Below are 23,928 nucleotides of genomic sequence, written 5' to 3'. Positions count from 1 at the left end.
TAATCCTCGTTTCCAGCTTCTTTTGCAGGTGTTTGACTTTCATGTTTCTCTCCTGCAAATGCAGCTGGAAGCAGAGGTAGCAGAGCTGCTTGCAGAGACAGTTACACAGGAAGTGAAACGGAGGGGCCTTGGGGAATAAGAGACATGCCAGCAGGCTGGAAGCTGCCATACATCAGCGGGAGAAGAGGAGGAAACACTGGCTTCTTCCAGACAAGCTATTGACCAGTGTCTCAAGTGGAAGGAGATGTGGGTAGGAAGAAACAGGAGCATAAAAGACATGCTGTTGGCAGAGAGGATGAGGTGGTGGTAGGGAGATGAAGGCAGGAGCCAGCAGAAGACAGTAAGAAATAGAGGGATGTGTAGCACATGGAAAGCTTTTTGTGTAAGCCAGTGTGTGATGTTCTCCTGGGCACTGTCCTGCCATGTGCCTGCTCTGGTGAGAAATGGTCCCACCAGCTCTTAGGGTGGTACCTGCTGGGATATGGTGGTGATACCACACTGGGGTTCGGGCCACGGGGAGGCTGATCCCCCCCCCCTCCCCGAGCCTGATAAGCAGGGACCATGCTGTATGCAGGGAGGAGAACTGGTCATTGGTGGGGACATCACCCCAAAGTGCCACCTCGCAGCCACCTGAGATGGTGACACGCAGGGAGCAGCATGTTCCTGTGCCTCATGCTCCATTGCTCGCTGCGTGGGGTTTGTCACCTTCTGGACAAGGGAAGGGGCAGGATATCCTGGAGGCAGCGAGGCTCTGCTGGGGTCGCCAACGCTGGATTCAGCACTGGGGAATCCTTAGTTTGGTTTTTTTTCTGCCTTCAGGTATCTGGTTTTGGCAACAGGGAGCAGCTTGGTGTGAGGCTGAGGCTGTAAAAGCTCCTCACTTTGTGTTGTCTGTGGGTGAGCAACAGGCTGATGCTCTTAGGAGTTTTACCTGGGAAAAGAGCTGCTGCTACCAGTTAAGTTGCTGTGCTTGAGCTGATGAGGGATGAAAAGGACCAGGTTCTGTGCTTGAAGTAAAACCTGCCTTGCTTGACTTAACAGGAGGGGTGAGTTGTATCCAGCAGTGGAGTGGGATGGGGGAAGCTGGATATTCCTCTTTCCTCAGAGCTGGAAGCACAGAGGAGTAGCTAATACCATCCCTGTGAGCCTTACATCGCCATGGGGTTACATCAGGGTGATGATGCAACAATGCTGGCGAATGATGCAGTGTCAGTATGCTAATGCTGGAACTTGGTATAACTGCCTTATGACTTTCCTGTGGTAGTTACAGGCCAGCACTCACACAGGGAGCTGCTGGAAATCGGTGATTCCAATTGGGAGTGCTGCTGTCCCGGGAACGGTTGTGAGCTTTGGGCAGGGTGAGGAGAAGGACTCGGATGGTTTCTTCCAGGCAGCAGCTCATGGACAGAGGTACGAGGTTTGGTCCTTGAAGGGACCTCTCTGCACGGCCTCAGGGTTGAACTGGACTTAGCCTTTGCCATCAAAGGAGCTGTAATTGAGGAAGAGCTCTGGGCTTATGGGCTGACACTTCTCTTTCTGGTGTGCTCTTCCTCAGCCCTACCTGTTTGTAGGTGCAAGCATATCGAGTCCCTTCTGCTGGACTACTTCAGGGGGTGAAGGGAGGAATGATGCTTCGAGGAAGTCAAAGGAAGTCATCTTGTGGCATCTTCCAGGTGCTGGGAGTATTTTAACACTGAGGTCAAGAATTCATTGGGATGCCCCACTGCGTTCTCAGTGGTACCTCCTGAGATGGTGTCCAGGTGCCACCAAGCCATTGAAACTCAGTGGATGTGGTACAAGAACCTGGGAAGGATGGAGCTGGTGGGTGCTGTGGCGACCAGCAAGGCTCAGGCTTTCTCTCTGGATGAAGCACTGGCTTCATGTGTAACTTGAGTGGCAAATGCCACTGCATTTAGAAGGTTTTCATTGAGCATGTTTTGAAGCACAAACCTGCAGGTGCAGTATGTGGATGTTACTCACTGAGAGGAGGCATTGAGTGTAACATGCATGGGAAAATTCAGCTCTTGAGGCCCCAGAACTGAGGTTTTGGATCCTGTGCACATCTGAACCGTGAGCCTTAGGTTCCTTTTGCTCCTGTGGTTTCTTACTGCCTTCCTCTGGGGGGAGTGAGCAGTTGTGTGCCTGCTGTGCTTGTTTCCCAAAGCCTGGGTCCCTTCTGGGTCATGGCAGGTAGGAAGTTGTGTGCTCTGTTCCTGTGTGTGAACACGGACCTGTGCAGGTCCAGCCCTCATCATGGCTGTAGGGACTGCACCCTGGGCCACACCAGGAAACACCCAGGTTGTGCATGGGCTGCAGAGCAGCGCTGCAAGTGCGGTGTCGTGAGCATGTTTTGATGGGGGGGAGTGAGACATGAGCACTCTTCCCTCCTCTCCTGGTGTTAGAGAGAATCCATGGCAAGAGGATGCATTTGTGCCCTTAAAAACTGGAGTTTGGCATTTTAGTTACGGACATTCTGTTTCTTTATGTGCTATGTTATGATTGATGGGTGCAGAGGCTTGCTGGGGACCCTCTGGCTTAGGGTTTTTAGGCTTTTCTTGCTTCCCCCCCCTCCTTGGGTGCATTTCCATGGCACCCCTTCACCTGGGAACTGGCCATCTGTTGGACGCAGGGACCTCACACAGTTCCTGCTTTATTCCTTGGGCACCATCTGGAATGTTGGAGGTTATTCATGTCTCTGTGGTGTTTTCTCTGCTTTGCACTGCTCTGAATGCCCTGTGCACATCAGGTGAATCATGTGTCCGCTTCGAGGTGGGGAATAGGAGAGGGAATTGCAGCATTGTGGGAGAGGGACAGAACAAAGGTGAAGGTTTACTAATACCCAGTTCCCTATGGTGGCTTTTTGCTGCTCAGCACTTCCCTGCCTGCTCTGTTCCCTTTTAATGGTGTTCTTTGGTATTTGACTTGTTGGTGTGTTGGGTCTGGGCCCTCTCCAGTGGGGCACCAGTGAAGCAATGGGGACCAGCTTGGCATCGCCTCGGGAGGCCGCAGCTATGGGCAGGGAGGAATTCCCTGTGCAGCTTTCCCACCTCTTCATTCCAGAGCAGCTCTCCCTGCGCTGGGGTCTGTGACCTGCTGTGTTCCTCTCTAGTGCAGTGAGGCTGGAAAGCAGCCCCCTGCCTCTCGCTGCATGAGCAAAGTGGGCATTTGGAGGGGAAAAGAACCATCTGATGAGCCCTGTTTGGGCTGGATGGGGCAAAATGGCAAAATCTGGGTTGTATGGTGAAATCAGGGAAGTTTTGCCTGCTTTTGGACTCTTCGGGAGTGAAAGTTGGATTGTGTTGCTTGAAGTAAGGCAGAAAGTGTAAACGCTTTGCGAAGTGCAGCAGAGCAATGCCCTTTTCTCTCCTTGGCTTTATTACCAGTGGGGTTTGCTGCAGCTCAGCCTTGCAGCTTGAGTGCAGGATGGTGCTGGTCTGGAGCCCCTGCGTCCAGTGCAGGCTGGGGGTGCAGTGGGCACACCCCACATGTTTGTCCCTCATGGCATCGGGAAGATCGCAGTGCTCAGGACCAGCTTGTGTCCTGCACGCTGCAGTAACTCCTCATCCTCACCTTGCCTTCCCTGTCCTGCCTGGAGGAGAGGTTTTCTGGTGTCTTGGGTAAAGTCACTTAAACCTCCCTGTGTTGGCTGCTGCAGCTGGGTCCAAGTGTGTGTTACAAAGGAAACCTGCAAAGTGTGGCTGAGATCCTTTCATTTTAATCATCAGCTTTTATCTGTGAAGATTTAACCCATCACCTCCTGTTGCACATGGGAGGCTTTGGGAAGGGCGGGGGGGGGAGGAAGAGTGTTGTGAGGTTGTGCTGGTGTGATGATGTGCGAGGCCAGTGTGTGGTCCTGGGAAACGCAGACGGGTCTGGCGAGCAGAAGTGAGCAGCCCCAGCCACTGAAGGCCGGAGGAGAAGGAGCATCCCATGTGGAATGGGCTCTCCCTCATCTCATGGTTGTTACTCCAGGCCTTGGTGCACGAGTGGGGAGCGCATCCCGTGGCCTCCTCGGGGATGGTTTGTGCACACAGCCTGGTGTGTCAGCCTGGACCTGATGGTCCCTGTCCCTTCACAAGGCTTCTGTTGCTGGTCAGGTGGCATTGAACACAATGCACCGAATGGGCTGCGTCATCAGTGACTGGAGTCCTGAAGTGTTGCAGGAGTTTCGAGTCTTGCTTAGGTATCCAAGGGTTCTTTATATCAATTCTTTCTTACTACGTCTCATTTGGGCTCTATTTTTCACCTCTTAGGAGTGGGTGAAGCTCTTCAGCTTCTGCTCCTTCTCCTACTCCTCTGTTCCCTTTCCTGCTCTCTCCCCTCCCTCCCCCTTTTTCTTTCCCAAAAGAAAACCACCACCAAGAGGATTTTGCAGGAGTTAAGGAGTTTTCCTGCCTGCCTTTGGGTGACCCCATGTGAGGGCTTGCCCGGCTCTTTGGAGACACTGGCATTTGCTGTTGCAGCTGAAGCTCTGCTGGAGAGGCTTTCCTGCTGCCATGTTTGGCACAGTTGGTCTCCAGTTCCTTTAACAATCAGGAGGTGACCGAGGACTTGCCTGCGTTTCCCTGCTCCTTGTGGTGCCCTGCAGTGAGCTGCAGCAGGGAAGGGCTCAGTGTGTGAGGCTTCAGCAATGGGTTTGGTGTCTCCCGTGTCCCCTTCTGACTTGGCCGTATCCCTGTGCACTTGGTTCTGCTCCAGTCTCTGTGGACCTGTGTGGATCGGGAGGCAGTTCACTGCTTCCTGGCAGCCAGAGCAATCCGTGCCTCTTAGGGCCCTCACTCCGGCATGGGGATGAGGGAATGGGAGCTGGGGGAATGGCAACGAGGAAGTGGAGACTGGACGAGAGCATTTCCACCAGGCAGGGGATAGGGATAAGCCTGACATGAAGGGAACACTGTTCCCGTTTCCACTCTCTTCAGCTGGATAGAAATGGCTGTTTGGGAAGTGAGGTACCCAAGTGGTAGTGGGTGATAGTCCCTTATCTCTGCACCCATCAAGTGACAAGGCCAGTGTTGAACTGTGTGGGAGGTTCTGCTAAGAGCACTTCATCATCACCCTTTAGCAGTGAAGCTCTGACAAAAGTGGGTAACAGCAGCCCTCCAAAAGGTGCTTATTGCTTTGCAATCAGGTTTGATGGAGCCCACATGAACAGGGTGAGGGCTGTGGAGGTAAGAGCTGGGCTCAAGGCCATCTCTTTGTTTATCCCCTCCCCTTTCCCTGTTTCATAGCCATAAGAAGAAGGAGTTTATGATGGGCTCTTTGCATTAGGGTGCCAGATTACTGGAGCTGAAAGGATAAAGGCTCATTTTAGAGCTTTCAATGGGAGATAAGAATGAGGCCTTGATGGAGTTTTCAGATAGTCTGGAAATGGGTTCTGACAGGACCCATCTTGTCCCTTTTGGAGTGCAAACACCCAATTGCCCTGCCTGTGAGGAGCTGATGTTCAAGAAAGCTTTTCTCTTGCCTGCTCTCTGTAAGCTCAGCACAGCCTTGCAGTGGGGTGATGCTGGTTACTCCTCCTTGTTTCCAAACTCAGTGGAGATGGAGACTCTGGGCAGTGCTGGCTGCTGAAGCCACAGCCCCTGTGCTCCAGGCCCTGTCCTTAGCACCAGGCTGGGCAGAGCCCAGGGCTGGGGTGGGATGCTGATGCACCAGGGCAAGGTCCCTGTTGTGGCTGCTCCATAGGGAAAGGGAAGGGGGTCAGCAGTGGCTTTTCTTGCAGTTTGCTTCAAATCCTGAAGGCTTTCCAGGTCCTGAAATCAGTCAGACAATGGAAACACGGCATTTCGTACCTAAGGCTGATGTTCCTCTTGCTGGGGGTAGGAGCAGCGTCCCTGCCATGGCCTGTTTGCTGTGCCCAGTGTGTTCTGAAACAGCCGTTGGATCAGGAGCTTTGAAATGCTTGTGGGAATTAAAGGAAGTAAACCCAAGGCATTCATATTTAATAGGATCTGGGCAAATCCTGGCTCCAGCAGAATGAGGTGCTGCAGTTGGACACGTGTCCATGGCACGGTGGGATGTGCTTCACGCACGGCATAAACCTCACATGTTGTGGTTTGCATTGTAGAGCAGTCAAATACCATCTGTGCCAATGCAGGCACGGGGCATTCCCCTCGGGGGGAGGGGGGAAGGAAGATGACACTTGGAACAGCTTTTCCATACCTATTCCTGAAAACAGGAAGACTGGCTCATGGTGCAGCTTTTCCTGAAGTATCCCAATGGGGAGATGATTTTCTCCACAAAACTTGACAGTAATCCTGGCATAACTTAGAGCAGCTCAGCCCAACTCTCGTCTGTGTGGGCTCTGCATCGTAACTCTGATTTCCCTTCAAGTTATGCTCCAAGATCCTGGGTAGCCCTTGCAGTTAAGGCCAGTGTTAACTTAATGCCTGGAATTGGTGGAAGATCACTGATGTGGAAGGACCGTGTGGGCTGCAGTGCAGGATGGAACAGGAGCATCACCCAGAGAAGCTTCTGGGTTGTGTATCAACAGGGCTTAATAGATTCTGCAGAGACTCTTTGTGGGCAAGCCCATGAATAGGCAAAAGAGAAGCCAAATGAACCCGGAAGGTCGGTGGGAAGCAGAGTGTCTCTGGGGTGGTCTGGTGCATGGCACGTACCCAGCCCGTTCTGGGGAAGGAGAAGCTCCACAGTCCCTCAGTTCTTCAGAAGATAACTTTTTACTTGAGAGCTTTAGCTAGATCTTGGAAGCTGGGATGAGCAGCAAGGCTGGGAGCTGGAGCAGAGCACACCCCCAAACTGCTCCCCTCCAGGCTCCATCCCACGAGTTCCTGCTGAAGGGAGCTCTGATTCCTGTGCTTTTCCTCCTCCCTTTAGCAGAGGTGTCCTGAGAGGGATGTAGGGATTCCTTGGGCTGGACCAGGGACTGTAAACCTGAAGGTGATGCTTTAACAAGCAGCTTGGGAACAACAGCATGTGAATCCTGTCGGTTGAGACCTGATGGGTGACTTATTCCTGTGTGGAGCCTGAGAATTATGATGATGAAGAGCAGAGAGGTAATTAAAGACCTCATCTGAATATTGCGCATGTTATTGATCCCTCGGGACATTTAGATACACAAACTTGATAAGGAGATCTCTTTGCAAACGCTGCTGGTGGAGTTGTGACACCCCGGGTTGTTTTGTACCCAAAATGCCTTTGTTTTTGTGCGAGTCAGATGTTGCTTTACATGAAGCCATTGAAATAACCATAACCACTGAAATAACTTCACCCATCGTCGGCATCCCTTTGCCTGTTCTGGCCCGAGGGATCCTTCCATGTTTGTTACCCCTGGTTTACCTTGCTCAAGCCCCCAAATCCCCCCTTGATCCCACAGCTGACAGTGGCACCTGGTGTTGCCTTTCCCCTTCCCAGTGCAGGACCGGGGGGCTGCAGATGAGCCCTGCAGTGTTCCTGCTTTCAGGACAGCCGTGCTTGGGGTGCCAGGGCTCCCTTTCGGGCTCAGGTAGGGCATGCTGCGTGCACCCACATCTGTCTGCGTGTGAGGCTCCGGGCTGCGCTCCTGCTGGTGGCTGTGCTCTGTAAATAGGTGTGGGCCTGGGGCCGTGCCAAGCTGCTGGCTCATTCCCTTATTTGGGGCTCTGAGCAGTGTCATTCCCCACGCACACCCTCAGCCAGGTCTGGAAATCACAGAGCTGGGGAAGCTGAAGTTATTCCCTTGTGGGTTCTTACCGTGCTGCTGCAGCTGAGCTGAGCAATGTGGCACTGGAGCAGCGGGGAACCCAAGCTCCCCCAGCACAGGATGGGTGAAAGGCTCCTCCTGTGCTTCCAGTCCTCATGCCGCTTGCTTCAGTCTCCATCTCTCCTAATGAGAGACCCAGAGCTTTGCAGTGTTCTTCCTTAGGCTTGTTGGGCACTGGGTGAAGGAGGTGATAAACCCGTGCATGCATCCCTCTTCCCCTGTTCCCCGTTCTGCCAAGCAGTTCTGCACCTGCGTATCATCACTCTGGCTCTTTGCATAGAGGGGAGACACCCCCTTCCCCTGCCAGAAACACCCTCTGCAGCTGAAAACCAGAGCAGAGTCATTCCAGTTCTTGAAAAACATGTTTATCCAACAAGCCACAGAGACTGGCACCATCAGGGATGAGATTGCAGCTGATTAAAACCAGTTCACTGCAACCGCTTGCTGAGGATGGAGGGAGCTGGGCAGGGTTTGTCCTCTCAAAGTGGTTTGGGGGTACAGAGCCCATGGGGTTGGTCTGAATTCATCTGGGTGGGGGGAGTGTTGCAGTGATGGAGCCCTTCACACTCACTGCAGTAACTGAACTGTAGTTCCAAGTGTGCTGTTGGAACATGAAGAGCCCCAGACCAACCCCTTTTGATCTCGAACATCCTCTGGTAACAGGAGAGACCCAGTTCCTCCTCTTGCTGCTGCTCCTGACACTTGGGTGTTTGGTGCTTTCCTGCACTTGGGCTCTTGCAAAGGTTCTGGTTCAATGACTCGGCTCTACCTATGCAGTCCTTATGAAGATGAACTTGGATGGGTGTGAACCAGGTGTATGGAACTGTTGGGACCCGGCTGCGATGCAGCCTCTTAGTCCGGGATTCATCCCGTCTCGACTCCGGGTTCGGTTTAAATTCCTCATTGTACAGTTAATGACACAAACTGGATCTTTTTTTCTCCCTGTTTCACTCCCAGACTTCCCGGATTCCCTCTCATAGCTCTTTGCTCCTTCAAGTGATAACGTGACGAACGCTAGCGCTTCTGGATAAGGGCCTGCAGCTCCCAAACCCACCATGAAAGGAAGCTGGTCCACCCAGCAGGTTGCTCTAAGGTTCTTTGTCTGGGAATGTCACCTTTTGGAGCTCATGTTCTGACCTTGTTCCTCCATTGATGAAACTCGAGTGTTCCAAGCTGCTTCCTGGGGACTTGTTGAGGAATAATTGTGTTTGTGAGAGCTCTGCCGAGGAACCTGTCCCCCTCTGCCCCATCTGAAGACATAAACTGTGTTATGGGCTTGTGTCTGCTCCAGCCCCAGGCACTCATGGGTGTTTCTGTGCAGGAGCAGCCAGCCACAGTGTGATGTGGGTGCTCGGAGCCTGCCTGATGCAGAGGTGCTCCCTTTGTGCTGGCCTGGGCTCCGTATTGCGTTCGCCACGCAGCATCTCTCAACCGTGTTGTGTGTGCTGGGGGTGCTGTGAAGGGCAGCCCAGCCCAGCCCTGCTCCAGGCCCTGGTTACAGGGAGCCAGGGTTGCAAGGGCTTGAGCAGCAAAATTCCCTGGAAGAGAAAAGCGCAGCTGGGGTTGGGGTTTCTTTCCGAGCTGTGTTGTTGGAACCTCCTGGTCTTTGCGGCCTGCAGGTTTCCATCCACACTTGGCTGGAATCTGGGTAACGTCAGGGAAAGCACAGGTAGATCAAGGGGGTTGTTTGGGGAGCGAGGAAGGAGCTTGGTCATGTAATAACTGAGATACTCCAGGCTAAGGAGGGAGAGAAGTCAAAATACGCTTGCACTTTGGTCTGAAAACAGTCGGTTTTGACTGCAGGAGATTAGATTAGAGCCGTGTGTTTCCAAAGCTTCAGCCTGGATTTTGTGGGGAGTGTTTACCCCAGGATTCCCTCTTTTCCTGCACACTGGTGTGTGTGAGTGGTGGGATTGGAGAGGGCAGAACTCGAGCTCTGCTGATGTGGTGTCAGGGTCCGTATGGAGGACTTTGCAGCTGGCATCCTGAGTACATCAGTCTCTCCCAGATCCAGAAGTAATCCCCCTTGAAGGCACTTCTGTAGGATTTGGTAGCCCCTGACATCCAGTAGAGAATAAATGCAGGCAAATATGCCTTCTTCAGAAGGAGCATGTGCTGGAAAAGCAGCTACTACTGGGAAGTTCTTTTCCTCTGTCTGACTTCCCGCTGTTCCCTCAAGTGATGCTCTCCCCATCTGTGGACCAGCTTAACCAAAGGGTTACTGCAGCCCCTGGTGAACACCAGCACTGGTTGAAGGGTATAATGTAAGTGCTATTGATGGCCCAGGAGGGGAGTCCTGTGCTTTACCTCTGGCCCCTTTTCTGCTGACCACTTCATTCGCCTTCCAGAAAGTCCAGGAGTTTCCTTATCTTGGTTGGTTGAGGAGGGAATTGCAGCAAAACTGCCAAGCTCTGGTACCTGGGACATAGTTTTTAAGCCTTCATCTTCTTAGAGAATCTGCAGCCTGTCTTATTCTGCAAATGTAATGGTCTGAAACCCTCATTTGGGGCTAAATCTTTCTCTGGAATTCTATGGGATCGTGATTTCTCTGGGTGCTGTTGATGGGATTCAGTAATGTTGCTAAAAAATGTGATCGCCGTGTCACAACCTGTGCCTTTCACCATCATTTCATTGAAAGGCAGAACTCCAGGAGTGACAAAGTTGGCTCTGAGCAGCTGCATCTGGGCTCTGTTGTGGGGTAGCGAGAGACTGTGCTCTTCAGTGTCTCTCATTTCTTGAGCATTTGCCTTCTGATGGCTTAAAAAACTGCAGTATCGGCATAAGAGCCATGATTCTGAAATGTAGAATCCCAGCCTGGGTTGGGTTGGGAGGGACCTTAAAGCTCCTCCAGGTCCAACCCCTGCATGGGCAGGGACCCCTTCCACTGGAGCAGCTTGCTCCAAGCCCCTGTGTCCAACCTGGCCTTGAGCACTGCCAGGGATGGGGCAGCCACAGCTTCTCTGGGCACCCTGTGCCAGCGCCTCAGCACCCTCCCAGGGAAGAGCTTCTGCCTAAGAGCTCATCTCAGTCTCCCCTCTGGCAGGTTAAATCACTGCCGGTGCACTCACTTCTGCTGGTTCAAGTGCAGTCAAAGCTCAGAGCAGGTCCTTGGGCAGAGTTTCTCTTTCCGGGATTCCTCAGGCATCCCGGTGCCGTCGCTCTGCTGCGTTCCTGTGGGACCTTCCATGTGCTGGATGCGGGTGGTTGTGGCGCTGGCCGCGTGGTGCTGAAGGGGTTAAAGAGCTCTTGTGGTGTCCTCACAAGAGGAAAACTATTTTCGGCCCGTGCCAAGAGCACTCTGGGAGTTGGGAGCTGCAGCTCCTTGGGAATGGAGCCTGGCCAGAGCTGGAAACGCGGCTCTGTGCCTTCGGCTTCCTGCACCCAGAGCACATCGGACGGGCTGATCCTGCTGAGCCCCCCAAAGCACGGGAGCACTCGGATGGGAGGGTGCTGCCGGGCTCAGTCCATAACCGTGTTCCTTCCCTCTGTCCCCTTCCATCCTCCCGCAGAGCAGAGGACCCTCCTCTCCCACCGTGACCTTCACCAGTCCCCTCAGCAAGCATCCACCAGGCAGAATGATTCCCTTTATTTCTTCCTCTCTCTAATTCCCTCTCCCCGGCAGTGGCCCCGCTCCCTGGCCCCGTGGCTGTGCTCTCGGGGTTGTCACGACCCGGTACACGGCCTGTCCTCCCTCTGCTGCTCTTCCTCATCTTTAGCCATGAAGAAGTGTTTGTTCGTGTCCAGGCCAGATGCTCGAGGAGCAGCATGGAAATACTGCCCTATCTGTCAGGTTTTATAGCACTACTGAAGGCCCTGGTGTAGCTCTTGCAATGGTTTTCAATGGGCTTCTAATTAGAAAAGCATTGGACTAATAGGATGAGCTATAATTAGCAAGACCTGCCCTCTAGATAGCTAAGCAGGGACTAGAATACAGTTGTAGATCCATTAAGTTTCTGTCCGTGCACTTTGGTAGTATTTAACCTGTTGGAACCTTTTGGGGTGCTTAAAATCAGTCAAACAGGGAAAACCTGGCCCAGTCCTTTGGGATGAGCTGAGCACTGGACTTTGGTCCTTGGGTGGGGGTCAGGGGTGGGGGGGACCCTTCACAGCCCTTCTCCCCCATGCAGAGAGGAGGCCAAGAGCCCGCAGAGTTCCCGTCCTGCCTTGTGGGCAGGAGCAAAGAACTCGGCACCATTCGGAGGAGGGAAATGACTCAGTTGGTGGTGGCTCAGCAGAAACAAGAGCCCGGCTTCCAGGGAGGCGTCTTGGCAGCAGCGAGCATCAACCGCTGCGCTCCACCTCCAGCCCTCCCTGCCCCACAGCACCCACTGCTGCGGCCAGGGCTGCCCCTGCGTGCGCACCTTGTCCCACCTGCAGCCAGGCTGTGGGGAGCGGGGCTGGCTGCGGGGCTGCTGGTGTAGGTAATGGTTGGTGTGGCAAAGGGCGTCCTCCCTCAGTGTTTCATAGGGAGAAGGAAGGTTGGGATGGACCCCGCTGCAGGGACAGGCTCATAAAGGGAGTTTTGTAAAGCATAAGTGAGTATTGAGCAGCAGAACCGTCTCTGCAGCGAGAAGCAGGTGATGCCTGAGCACGTTCCTGTGGTTTTCTGTGTTGTCCTGCAAGACAAAAACTTCTCCAAGAAGTTGCTTCCCCTTTTCTCTGCTCGTGGAAGCCTGTGCAGGGAGTGGTGATGTGGGATAAGGGAATGGTCTTGCAGGTCTCTTCTTCCTCGAGGGGAAGCTGCTGGTGGGAAATGGGAATGCTGGTTCCAGCAGATGTTCGGGACAGCCCTGAGATAGCAAGAAGTACTTGGTTTCCTCTGTGGTGTTAACACAAGAAGCAAACACTAAAGCGAGTAAGAAAAGCAGTAACTTTACTCTTGTGTGTGCTTTTTGGTTTTAACCCAAAGCATCCGGACACAATGCGGTTCCTTTCCTTAAAATCCTAGGATGTGATATTCCACACGGGTCCCAGTGCTGAAGGGTGGCCCTATTCCGGGTGATAGTGGTGCTTGTCCTGGCTGCACTGACCCCTCTTCTCTCCCGCAGGATCCTCGCTCCAGACACTTTCCAAGCAGCCCGGTCAGGATCCCACCTGGAACCCATGAACTTCACTGACAGGTAGGAGCTGGGAATACGGTGGGGACAAGTGTCTGATATTGCACATGGGGAGGTGGGCTGAGAGGGTGGAACCGGCTCCTGCTCTTTTGCACCATCAGCTCCTGCTTTGTCCAGGTTCAGCTGGGATCAGGATTTGGTTCCTGTGCCTGCACCAAAAGGCGCCTTTCCCTTAGCGCTTAATGCACGCTCCAGAGTGGGTTTGGGCTCTTTGACGTAAAGGGCAGAGAGGTCTCAGCCCCTCCTCGCTGGGCAGTCAGAGCAGCTGCAGTCTTGTTGGTCTTGAACAGGAGAAGCAAAAGCAAAGGCACAGAACCCCCTCCCTTGAGGCTCCCTCTGTGTTTTGGTCATTTGTACAACCCCAGAGAAAAAACCTGGGCATGGCAATGCCGGTTCTGCAGAGACCCTGCAGCTCCAGCAGTGCTCAGCTCAAGGCAAGCTCTCCTCATCCACTGTCCTGTGTGTGCTGCTGCTGCTGCTGCTGCTCTGCTGTCAAACGAGGCAGGCCAGGAGCATCACTGATGGGCTTTGGCTCTTTAGGGCAGGTGTGCCTGAATCTTGTAAAGCAGGACCATGTTTTGTGAGCCCAAAAGGCCAAATGAACCCAGGAAACCACCTTTCCTATTGCCATCAGGAGTAGCTGAGAGCAGCAGAGAGCATCACGTGTACATGCGTTGACCATGGTGATGGCAGTTGCTCTTGTTCAGTGGGTTATCACCAGAAACCACGTTAAATAAACCAGTTATGGAGGATCTTATTTTGCCAATTCAACTTGGTATTCAAATACTGCGTTTTGTACCCAAATCACACCTGGTATTTCTGGGCTCCGGCACTGAGGAATCTCCCTGCTTTTGGGTAACGCAGAGCCCAGACACAGTCATTACCAGAGTTCCTGGCCAGGACTTTCTGGACTAAAACAGGTCCCTAAGACTTGAGGGAGAACTCGGGTGGAACAGATCCCTCATGCAGTGGCTGGAAGCAGCATCCAAAGCAGTGGACCTTGCAGTTCCCATCATCTTTGAGTTCTCTTCAGAAGACTTAGGATGTGGCTTTGGGAAATGACACCAGGCCTTAGTTGTTCAGAGCTTTCTTTTGGTGCCTTGTCCTTTGGATCTACTTACACCAATTCCCTCTCTGTGGCTCTGTTACATGATTTGTGTTGGCTTGAAGGTGGGAATCCACCGTGCAGCGCTTGGTGCCCGGGGAAGCCTCCCTTAAGTTTCCCAAATGCAGAAAACCCAAGGAATTGCCTGGATTAGAGTATGCACAGCATGTGATGATGGGAAAGCTGATTGTTGTTGTGACTGAGTATTTAAAGATGCTAATTTTGCTGCTGTTGCATTAAAATCAATGAACCAACCTAGATCCCTCCTCTAATAAGAAGCATGCATTAAATAGGGAGGAGGTGGGAGAAGGGCTGAGGATCTGATTGCAGTTTACGTCCCTGAATATTGAAGTCTCTTCCCATCCAATAGAAGCTGAAATCAAGTTGTAGGCCTTGAAGTGGGAGGTTTTGGAGTCAAACTGAACACTGGATGAGCAGTTTGGGACTAAGGGATTGCTGCCTGGGAGGGTCAGTATGCCTGGAGAATCCATACCTGGGAGGAAAGCGGAGTCTTTCTCACCGCGGTGAAGTTTCTGGTCATAGCTGGTGGATTTTAACCAAAAGCCTTTGATTGCATCCTTTGGCTGCCTCACATGAGGGTGGTTGAACCACCCCCCCCCCCCCAGGCACTGGTGACAGTGACCCAAGTGCATCCTGAACCAGGCAGCTCATTCCTGAAAACTGCAGCGGTGAATCACGATCTCAGAGCATGCGGAAAGCTGGGAGCAGCTCCGGGAATCGGCGTCCTTGTGGCAGGGCTGAGAAGTCGGGGCTTGGCTTTGGGCTGGATACCCCCAGTAAAACACTGCTAAAAGGGATTGAGGAGAGAAAAAGCGGTCTTTGGCGCTGGTTTTTGGTTGCTTTGTGGTGTTTTCTTCTTGTGGTGAACACTTGTGGAGTTGTGATGAAAATGGAGCAAGTACTGGGTTGCTTTTCAGAGACAACGGCTCTTTTCCGTGCACACAGCTCCGTGTTTAATCTCATCTGTGGGGCTCATTCAGCTTTCGGTCGCGAATTGTGAATGCTTCTGTCTTTGTTACACAGAGCCCTCAGATAGCGCTGGGCTCGGGCTCGTTCACGGAGCCAAACTTGGCTGTAACAGCCGTGGTGGTTTTTAAGGTGAGTTGACACAAATAGCGCTCAGCGGGCGCTCAGCTGCCAGGTCCTGGTTGAACCCAGAGCTCTGGGTCCGCGGTGCTCCCAGCTCCCCGGTAGTGCCTCCCTGCCAGCGTTTGTGTGTGCGTTTCACAAACCGTGCAGCCTCCGTCCAGGCTGGATTGGGTCCTCCTGCGCTGTGACACGGGCACGGTGCGAGTCTGGACACTCGCGTGGAAACAGGAGCAGGTTCTGCCAGGCTGGAGGTGTGGAAGGAGCAGCCGGGGGGGAGTCAGGGCTCACATCCAGGTACTCCAGGTTTGCCCTGCACCCTGTTTCTTGGGCTGGCATCCCTGGACCGATGCTCTGCTCTGCTGGGCCGCTCGGGCAGCTTCCCCCAGGAAACTTCTGTGGGCTCCTTCTCCATAGACCCGTGGGTGCTGGGCAGTGCAGGGCCCCCCAGCACCCTTGGGGCGGAGACAGAGCAGCGGGAGCCTGGGGAGGGAAGGGTTAAAGCTGCCATTTTGTTATGTAACACCCTTAATGGACATGTCGTGAATGGCACCAAAATGGCAGGAGTTAACCCTTGGTGAGCCACGGTGCAGCAGGTACCCCCTTATGGCCATGGTGCAGCAGGTACCCCTCAATGGCTGCAGTGCAGCAGGTACCCCTCAATGGCCGCAGTGCAGCAGGTACCCCTCAATGGCCACGGTGCAGCAGGTACCCCTCAATGGCTGCAGTGCAGCAGGTACCCCTCAATGGCCACGGTGCAGCAGGTACCCCTCAATGGCTGCAGTGCAGCAGGTACCCCTCAATGGCCACGGTGCAGCAGGTACCCCTCAATGGCCACGGTGCAGCAGGTACCCCTCAACGGCCACAGTGCAGCAGGTACTCCCAATGGCTGCAGTGCAGCAGGTACCCCTCAATGGCCACAGTGCAGCAGGTACTCCCAATGGCCGCAGTGCAGCAGGTACCCCTCAATGGCCGCCATGCAGCAGGTACCCCCCTATGGCCATGGTGCAGCAGGTACCCCTCAATGGCCACGGTGCAGCAGGTACCCCTCAATGGCCGCAGTGCAGCAGGTACCCCCCTATGGCCATGGTGCAGCAGGTACCCCCAATGGCCACAGTGTACCAGGTACCCCCCAAAGGCTGCAGTGCAGCAGGTACCCCCCAATGGCTGCAGTGCAGCAGGTACCCTCCAATGGCTGTAGTGCAGCAGGTACCCCCAGTGGCCGCAGTGTAGCAGGTTCCCCCAATGTCCACAGTGCAGCAGGTACCCCCAATTTCCACAGTGCAGCAGGTGCCCCCAGTGGGTGTGGTGCAGCAGGTACCCCCAAATGGCTGCGGTGCAGCAGGTACCCCAAATGGCCGCAGTGCAGCCAGTACCCCCAGTGACCACGATGCAGCAGGGTACCCCAGTGGCTGCAGAGCAGCAAGTGCCCCCCATGGCCATGGTGCAGCAGGTACTCCCCGATGGCCACAGTGCTGCAGGTACCCCCAGTGGCCTCATGGCTGGTGCTGCTGCATCAAGCCTGCTGGCATGGGGAGAGCAGATCTGTCACCCGCCTCCGGCTGCTCCCTGCCTTCCACAGGGGCAGGATGGAGTTCTGGTTGAATCCAGGTATGGAGTGATGATTTTCTCCACCACCCCCCCAGCCTGTAAAATAACCTCTGTTCTCATGGTGGTGTTTTAGTTTAGTCCTTAAAAACATGAAATGTGATTCTTTGGCTTTCTACAGGTTTAGTTTGTTAAACATCTACGTGATGAGGTGGTGAAGTTCTCTGTGTGTGCACGTTTATGCATGTGCCCATGTGAGTACACATGCCCACTGTAGTGCAGTCACACACACATGGATATGTAACAGTTTAATGGCTTTTTCCAGGACATTTCACTTGTGGCTTCGTGACCAATGAGTATATGGGGCAGGAACAGTTATGGCATGGATGATCTTTAAGTCCTTTCCACCCTAATGATTCCGTATCAGGAAAATAAGCTCAGGTGAAGCAGTGACTTCTCATTGAACCTGCTTACATCCTGCTATGAGGAGTTAATTTCTAGCGGACATGGGCATGATCTGAGGTGCTTGCCTGGCCTGCACTCTGGTGTGCACATGGGGTCTGTGCCACTGCTCACTGTCACCGAGCCTGTGATCAGCTCCCTTCAGGAAGCACTCACTGAGGGGCACTGGATGTGTCTGAACCTCCCTGTTTCTGCCTCTGGAAGCTTGGCTTTTTTATTCCCCAGCTTTCTTGCCCCCCCCCCCCCTCCCCTTTTGCTATAAGAGTTTCCAGATGATGCTGGGGACGAGGGTTGTTGAGCTTTGCTTTTGGCTGCCGAAAGGAGTGAGGATTGTGTGGCTGCAGTGGGCTCTGAGCCCACTGCCCATGGTCTGTGCTGGACCCGTATCTGCTGCCCCGCACTGCTGATGGCTCCAGCACAGCATCAGGATGTAATTCCCATGTAACTTCAAACTACCAAGTTGTGCAAACCAGTGGGAAAGGCAAAACCACTTCTCTGTGAAGGGTTTGCTTGGAGTTTATATGAGGAAGTGATCAGTCCTGCAGGGGAGAGGAGGTGATATGGGTAACTTGGTGTGAAGGGTGGAAGCAAACATCACAAACAGCAAGGAAAGGGTGTTGCTGCTGCTTTTAAGTGTGGGTTTGTCTTCATGTTACTTCTGCAGCAAACAGGAGCACAGAGTAATTCATTTCCCAAGCCTTAAACTGGAACGTGAGGGGTTTCCTCCCAGTGGATGCTGCAGCATCCCCTTTGTGAGGGTGCCCTGCACCTCCCTGCTGCCGCAGACACTGCCTGAGCCAAACCAGGTTTGTTCTCTTGGTCTTGCTGCTCTGCTCGTTGGAGGGCAAAAGGGTTTGGAAGATGCCAGGAGAGCTCTTTTGACCCTTTTCCCAATGGAAAGCATACAGGTGGCATCACAAGCATACAGTGTTTACCAGGCGAGCATGAATTGGTTGTGTGCTCAAGTTTGGGGTTTTTCCTGTTGTCAGTGTGCTCAGAGGGCAGTGGGGCTGCATGGAGAGGAATTTTCGCCGAGGCTGCAGGGTGACCAATGTAATGGCCTGAGTCCGAGGAGTGCACAGTGGTTTGTATGGAATCCTGAACTGCCTTTGGAATGGATGGTGGTAGTTAATTGTTACAGCGACAGCACTTACAGCTCAGTGTTTGCTGCTTAGATCCCGGGTGCTCCGCCCTGAGCTGTGCCATTCCTTGTCACAAAAAGCAGAAGCTTCCATAAAACTTAAAATTCCCTGTGGAATGCTTGCTTTCTCTTCCTGCTTTCAAACACGAGGCGTAGTGGAGCTGAGCCGAAGCTAGTGGTGGTGATGGGTTTGTGTTGCTCTTAACGGTGGAGAAGCAGCAGTTTGGATGTGGGGAGTAGCTTTGGGAGTGTTCTGTTACCCTGGGAACAGCCTGGATGTTCGGGCCCATCCAGCTGACTTTATTCTTATCTAGTGGAACCGGGTGGTGCAGATGTGATTCCAGAAGTCCAGCAGGCTCAAGGGCTGCTCAGTGTGTATGGGCAAGGAGCTGTTTCCTGGTGGTGGTGAAGTCTCTGGGGTGCCCTCCTTGGGTGATGGGGATTCAGCCATTTGCCAGGTTTGCCACCCAGAGTTTTGTTTCAGGTGGGTTTGGGTTCCTCTGACCTCCTCTGTCCTGCAGGGAGCTGCTCGTGTCCCCTCCATGAGGAGGACACTGTCCTTGCTCGTGCCGGGCTCTTTGAGGGCGCTCCTCCTCCTCTCTTCCAGGGTACCCAGGGTTTGTAGTCTTCTGTGGGACATAGATCCTGCCAGGGCCTCACCTGCACTGCTTCCAGTGCCCTCAGACTTGCAGGAGATGGGGCCCGTCAACCCAGGCGGTTCCCATCAAAGCCTGACATTACCGGATCTCATCTTTTCTCCTGAGAAGAGGCAGAACAGTCACCTTGAAGAAATCCTTCTCATTATTTTATCCTTTTTCTTAGCTCTCCCCTCCCCTCAGCGCTACAGGAATTTTCCTTTAGGTCTCTCAGCATCTGTGTCCATGTTAGCAAATCGTTTCCTGGGACCATTTCTTGAAAGGGTTAAACTGTGGGACCTTGGGTTTAGGGCTCATCCACACTAAACACAGTTTAATGGCTCCTGTGGTTGGGGAGCTGTGCAACCAGATCTTTCCATGGCTTTATAAATAAACCTTGAGCCTGCACTTGCAGTCTTCAGATTGAGCTGCAGAAATCTCGGGGCAGTCTCCTCACAAGGAGGATCTTCCCAACAGCTTCAGCTGGGTTGCAAACAACCCCTCTTCTCCCCGGCAGTCACAGGCCCCAGCTGCTGCATCCTCGGGACAAGATGCTGTGAATTCTAAGCACAAAACTTGGGCTGGATTTGGATTTGCAGCAAAGTTGTGGCAGCGGCAGCCAAGGGAACCGGGCTTTGTTGTGGGTGGCTGATGCGGAGGCGCTGGTGGCGTTAGAAGCGGCTGTTCAGAAGGGAATCACAGGGTGCGTGATGTGATGTCCTTGAGGATTTGTCCTAGGAGAGGGCTTTGTCAGAAGGTACATGCTGTGTTTTCATCGAGGTTGTTAATCTGTTCAGCCTGACCTTTGTAAGGAGTTTGTGTACGAAGGGTTTGCCCCTGGAAGTGCTCCAAGTGGGGTGCTCAGTGCCTGCCTCTCTCCATCACTCCAATGTGAGCTGCTTGCTTAGCTAGAAAGCAGGTACCTCGTGAAGCACTTGCTGTGTGTGACCTGGTTTTACATTAGGATTTGAACTGCTTTGATTGTGTTTTAAACCTTAGTGCCAGTAGGAGATTTAGCTCATTTCCACTGCTTGGGATTGAACTCAGGTAAGCGAGGTTCAGCCCTGAGTGCGCAGAGTTCTGCCTGGCAGCTCTGTGTGCGATGTGTGAAATACCCCGATACAGTTCCAGAGAGTGCCTTTCCCTGTCCTGCTCCAAACCAGGCAAACCAGAGGGGCAGAAATACAGCCTCGTGTCAATGTTGCTGAAGTTTGGAGCCGGAGTGCCTGATGTGCTGCTCGCTGCAGCTCTCGGATCAGCACCTGCTGCTGGACTTGCTGCTTCGCATCCCTCCGAGGCTGGAGAATAGGAAGATCCTGCAGATAAACCCAGAGCAGGGTAGAAGGGGGTCTCCTCCTGCCTGTGATGAGCAGCACATGGGGGTGTGTAAGGCAGCGATGGCTGCGCCGTGCTTTGTGCCAGCCGTGCTTCGGTGTTGAGCAGCAGGAGGATCGGCTCTTCCTGGCCAGGCTCGGGGGGAGCAGTGCTCGCGGTGCAGCTGCACCGTCAGCAGAGATGCTCAACCCGAGGTGCTGCTGTGGTTAAAAGCTGCACTCCGAGGGCTGTTGCTGGGGTACGCTGAGCTGCGCCGTGCTGCTGCCTGCCTGGGCTGGGTGCTGTTTGCTCACCCCCATAAATACCAACATGAATTTACCCTTGCTGTGAAACGCTCTTTTTGGCCATTATTGTATCGACCCCCCCTAAAAAAAATACCCCTATTTCATCCAAGACCATGCAGAGAAACTTGTGCTCACTGGCATGGGGCTGCTGCTGTGAAATGACAGTGTCACATAATGCTGATGTGACGCTGCTGAATTGCGGAGGGGTGGGGTGAAGGGTGAGCAGAGGTTAATTATGTTGTGTAATTATGTTAATCTCTCACTGCTAAAACCCACTGCAAACACTTTGTTCCACTGGTGAGTGTCGGCCTCAGTCCTGGAGCCCTGTTTAAAGGAGGAGAAAGAAACCGGAGATGGGAGGAACAGTTAAAATTAATTAATTAATTAAAGGGGGAGTGTTTCTGTCCCTCTCCCTCCATCCCACCCCAGGTCACCCCTGGGGTGCCCCCCCCGTGTCCCCAGGCAGCCAGAGGGGAGCCGTGGGTGAGGAGGAAGAGCAGGAGGAAGAGGGATGCGGTGCCCGGCCGGGGTGATCCCGCTGCAGGTCGCCTGCTGCCGGCTCAGACTGGTTTCTGGAAAGTGCTTTGTCTCGCAGGCTGCATCCTGGGAAGGGTCATGTGGAGCCCAGTGATGTCATGGGATCAAAGCCTGACTCAGCTCTGCGTCCGCTGGGATGGATGGGTGGATGGGTGGATGGATGGGTGGCTGCAGGTACCGGTGGGCGGGCTGGCAGAGCCCACCAGGAGCAGAACTTCCTATCCCTCCGGCAGGAGAGGAGTTAAGCCTGGTTCCCCTGAGCCCGGTGCTTCCGCCTGGAAAAGCCTGGCTCCTTCCCCAGGAGGGGAGAAAGTCTCAACTTGAGTCTCACAATGGCAGTGCCTTAGTGCTGGCAGCAGGCTCTCAAGCAGGATGGAAGTGTCTCCTCACGCAGGGTGTCGTGGTCCTTCTCCCCATAGTGTGTGATTCCTGAAACTTGGAGCCAGGCTGAGGTCCTCAGAAGGGCATGGCAGCAGTCCCGGGTGATCCTAATCTGGCATTCCATAATTGCCTTGATTTGCATGGGAGGCAAATACATACAGTCCTCCTGCCTTCTGGTGAAGAGCCAGACTTCTCGTGTGGGGGTTTGTCTGTTTTCCTGTGCTCTGATGCAGGCTGTGTGTGATTGTAGCTGATGCTCAGTGAGGTTCTTGTGTGTGTTCTTGTTTGGCTTTTGCTTAACATAAGAAGTGTAAGTACAGTGATGCTGGGTGCTTATTAGCTTCAGCCGGAGGTGGATGTTGGAGATAGGCTACGTGAGCACACCAGCAACACTTTCATTGCTCTTTCTGAGCTTCTTTTGCAGTAACCACTGTCCTTTGCCCTGGTTTGAAATGGAGGTGTTTTGTCCAACTTTATTCTCTATCCCAGTGTGTTGAAGTGGGTTGTGTCTGCTCTCTCCCCAGAGCCTCACAATGACAGAGGAAGCATGCAGGACACGGAGCCAGAAACGAGCGCTAGAACGTGAGGTACCGCACAACGATGTGGACAGCAAGAAACTGAAAATGGACAAAGGACTGTTGGGGACAGAGGTCAGTGCTGAAGGAGACATGAAAATCAAAGCAGATCCTGGAGCTGGCAAAGTGCAAGGCTTGTTAAAAGGTGGAGAGGTGAAAGCAACCATTAAGGTGGAGGTACAGACGGGAGATGAGCCTGTGGACATGAGTACCTCAAAAAGGTGAGTTCCAGCCTCTGTGCTGCAGTCACACTGTAACATCGGGGATACCAGCACAGTGAAACGTGCTCAACTGGCACAAAGAGGAAGTTCTTTGCATCTTAAAGGTGGAGAGGATTCCAATTCCACGCGTGTGTTGCAGCTCTGGCTCTTCACATGAGATCCAACCCCTACTGCTGGAGCTTCCTCAGTGGTTTCTCCTCCCCAGGCTTTGACAGCTGTGACGAGCAGCTGAGTAAAGAAACACAGTCTTGAATAGAAAACCATACACGTTACTGAGAGGATGCGCTTTGAGCTACTGATTGAGATTTCTGTGAGCAAGAGTGGTTTGGGTGGTTTGAACTGAGCTCTGATAAAGGGAAAGTAATAGATTGTAATTGTCTAAACAGAGGAGTTGTAATTGCGACTCGATTCTTCCTGACGGAGCAGGATGTGGGGATACATCTGAGCATCTTTTTGAAGGAAGTTGTGGATATTGACACTAGAAGTGTTCTGAAAAGCCGGCACCTGACTGCAGCAATCCTCTGTAGGACAAGTTCTCCTTTGAAAGTCCAGCCTCCTTTAGATGGCTGCATTTTTCCATCTGAAAGCACCAATTCAAAGTTCCTAATCCCTGTGTATGAGAGACACGTGTGAACTGGGTGGTTCTGACACAGATTTACAGACATCACTTTAAAGCCTGATTCCAAATCTTCTACCATATTTCTAACTCAGAACCTGGCTATACCAGCATAAAAAGTCCATCAGGAAGTTTGTGGCCCTGTTGTGAGCCCTTTGAGGGCTTGTTTTTGTCTTTCTGGTGCAGTAAGATCCAACACATTGAGCAGGAGCTCTCAAAGCCTCATTTATTCCTGGTTCTGCTGCTGGAGTGGGGATTCCTAAGAGCTGAGACCTGCCTCTGCTCTCAGAGAGACCCCTGTTCGCTGGGATGTTGGGTGTTAGAGCAGGGCAGGTTGGAGAGGAGTTGCAAACACCAGATCCTTATCACAGGAATTACTGGGAGGAGGGTGCTTACGGGTGCTGTGAAGAAAATGGGCATCTTTGATGTTTAATGGCGTTTCATTTGGGAACTTTCCCAAACTTCTGATGCTTTTCTAAGAGATACTTTGCAAGAGGCTGATTGCTGCTTCAGGACCTGTAAGACAAGCCCTCTTCCATCAGTGCGATCGAGGGAAGGGGAGGGCTTGAGGGTTTAGGTCCCTCAACCTTCTGCCAAAGGTACAAACCCACACGTTGCTCAATTTGCTGTTTAGGAGGAGCTTGTGTCTTGCACAGACGCAGTTATCGGGGTAATGGGTGATTCCATGGCAAGCAGCTGTGTTGTGCTGACTGGGAGGGACTCTCCCTAAGGTGTCTCTTGGCACATCACCACCTCTGAATGAACTCAGGTATGCAGGCTGGTTTGGTGAAGAATATCTAAAAAGATTGCTCATACCAAAAGCTGAATACATTAGAACGACGTATTCTCCCCCTTTTGTTGCAGTACTTGCCCCCGCATGCCTGTGCTCCTTGTGAATCTTTGAAATGGGTGCCAGTGTTTCTCCTCTCTTGGTGTCTTGCAAGACGTGCAAACAGGGTGATGATGAGCAAGGGGCTGCACACTTCCAGCTTCCCAGAGAGTGGCTGGAACAGTAACTCCTGTTTCCATGAGATGGGAGAGCATCCTCTCTCCGTGCAGTGTTCCTGTTTCAGGTAACAGGATAGTGTTGTATTCAGTTTCAGCAAGGAGATGGAAAAGGCTTCCCCAGACAAAAACTCCCCTTGCAGTCTGAGCCAAAGCC

At 53.0% G+C, this 23,928-nt stretch overlaps 1 protein-coding gene across 5 annotated transcripts in view; it reads left to right on the top strand.

Moving 5' to 3' along the window:
* The window catches only part of GATAD2A (GATA zinc finger domain containing 2A), a 42,185-nt gene that overhangs the window by 1,279 nt on the left and 16,978 nt on the right, over positions 1-23,928 (top strand). For 3 of the 5 annotated variants that reach the window (XM_057417429.1, XM_057417426.1, XM_057417430.1), the window contains exons 2-3: positions 12,751-12,822; positions 21,879-22,150. In XM_057417429.1, the coding sequence (XP_057273412.1) occupies positions 21,888-22,150 (263 nt within the window). In that variant the 5' untranslated portion in view covers positions 12,751-12,822; positions 21,879-21,887. Of the gene's footprint in view, positions 1-1,026; positions 1,359-6,857; positions 7,017-12,750; positions 12,823-21,878; positions 22,151-23,928 lie in introns of those variants that run through there. The other 2 variants (XM_057417427.1, XM_057417428.1) reach the window with 2 other exon arrangements.

Source organism: Pezoporus wallicus, unplaced genomic scaffold, assembly GCF_028554395.1.
Source record: "Pezoporus wallicus isolate ANWC-B61680 ecotype Strahan unplaced genomic scaffold, APGP_CSIRO_Pwel_v1 contig_13865, whole genome shotgun sequence".
Classification (NCBI taxonomy): domain Eukaryota; kingdom Metazoa; phylum Chordata; class Aves; order Psittaciformes; family Psittacidae; genus Pezoporus; species Pezoporus wallicus.
Note: the sequence above shows the minus strand (reverse complement) of the source record. Positions and strands in the feature narration are given on the sequence as shown.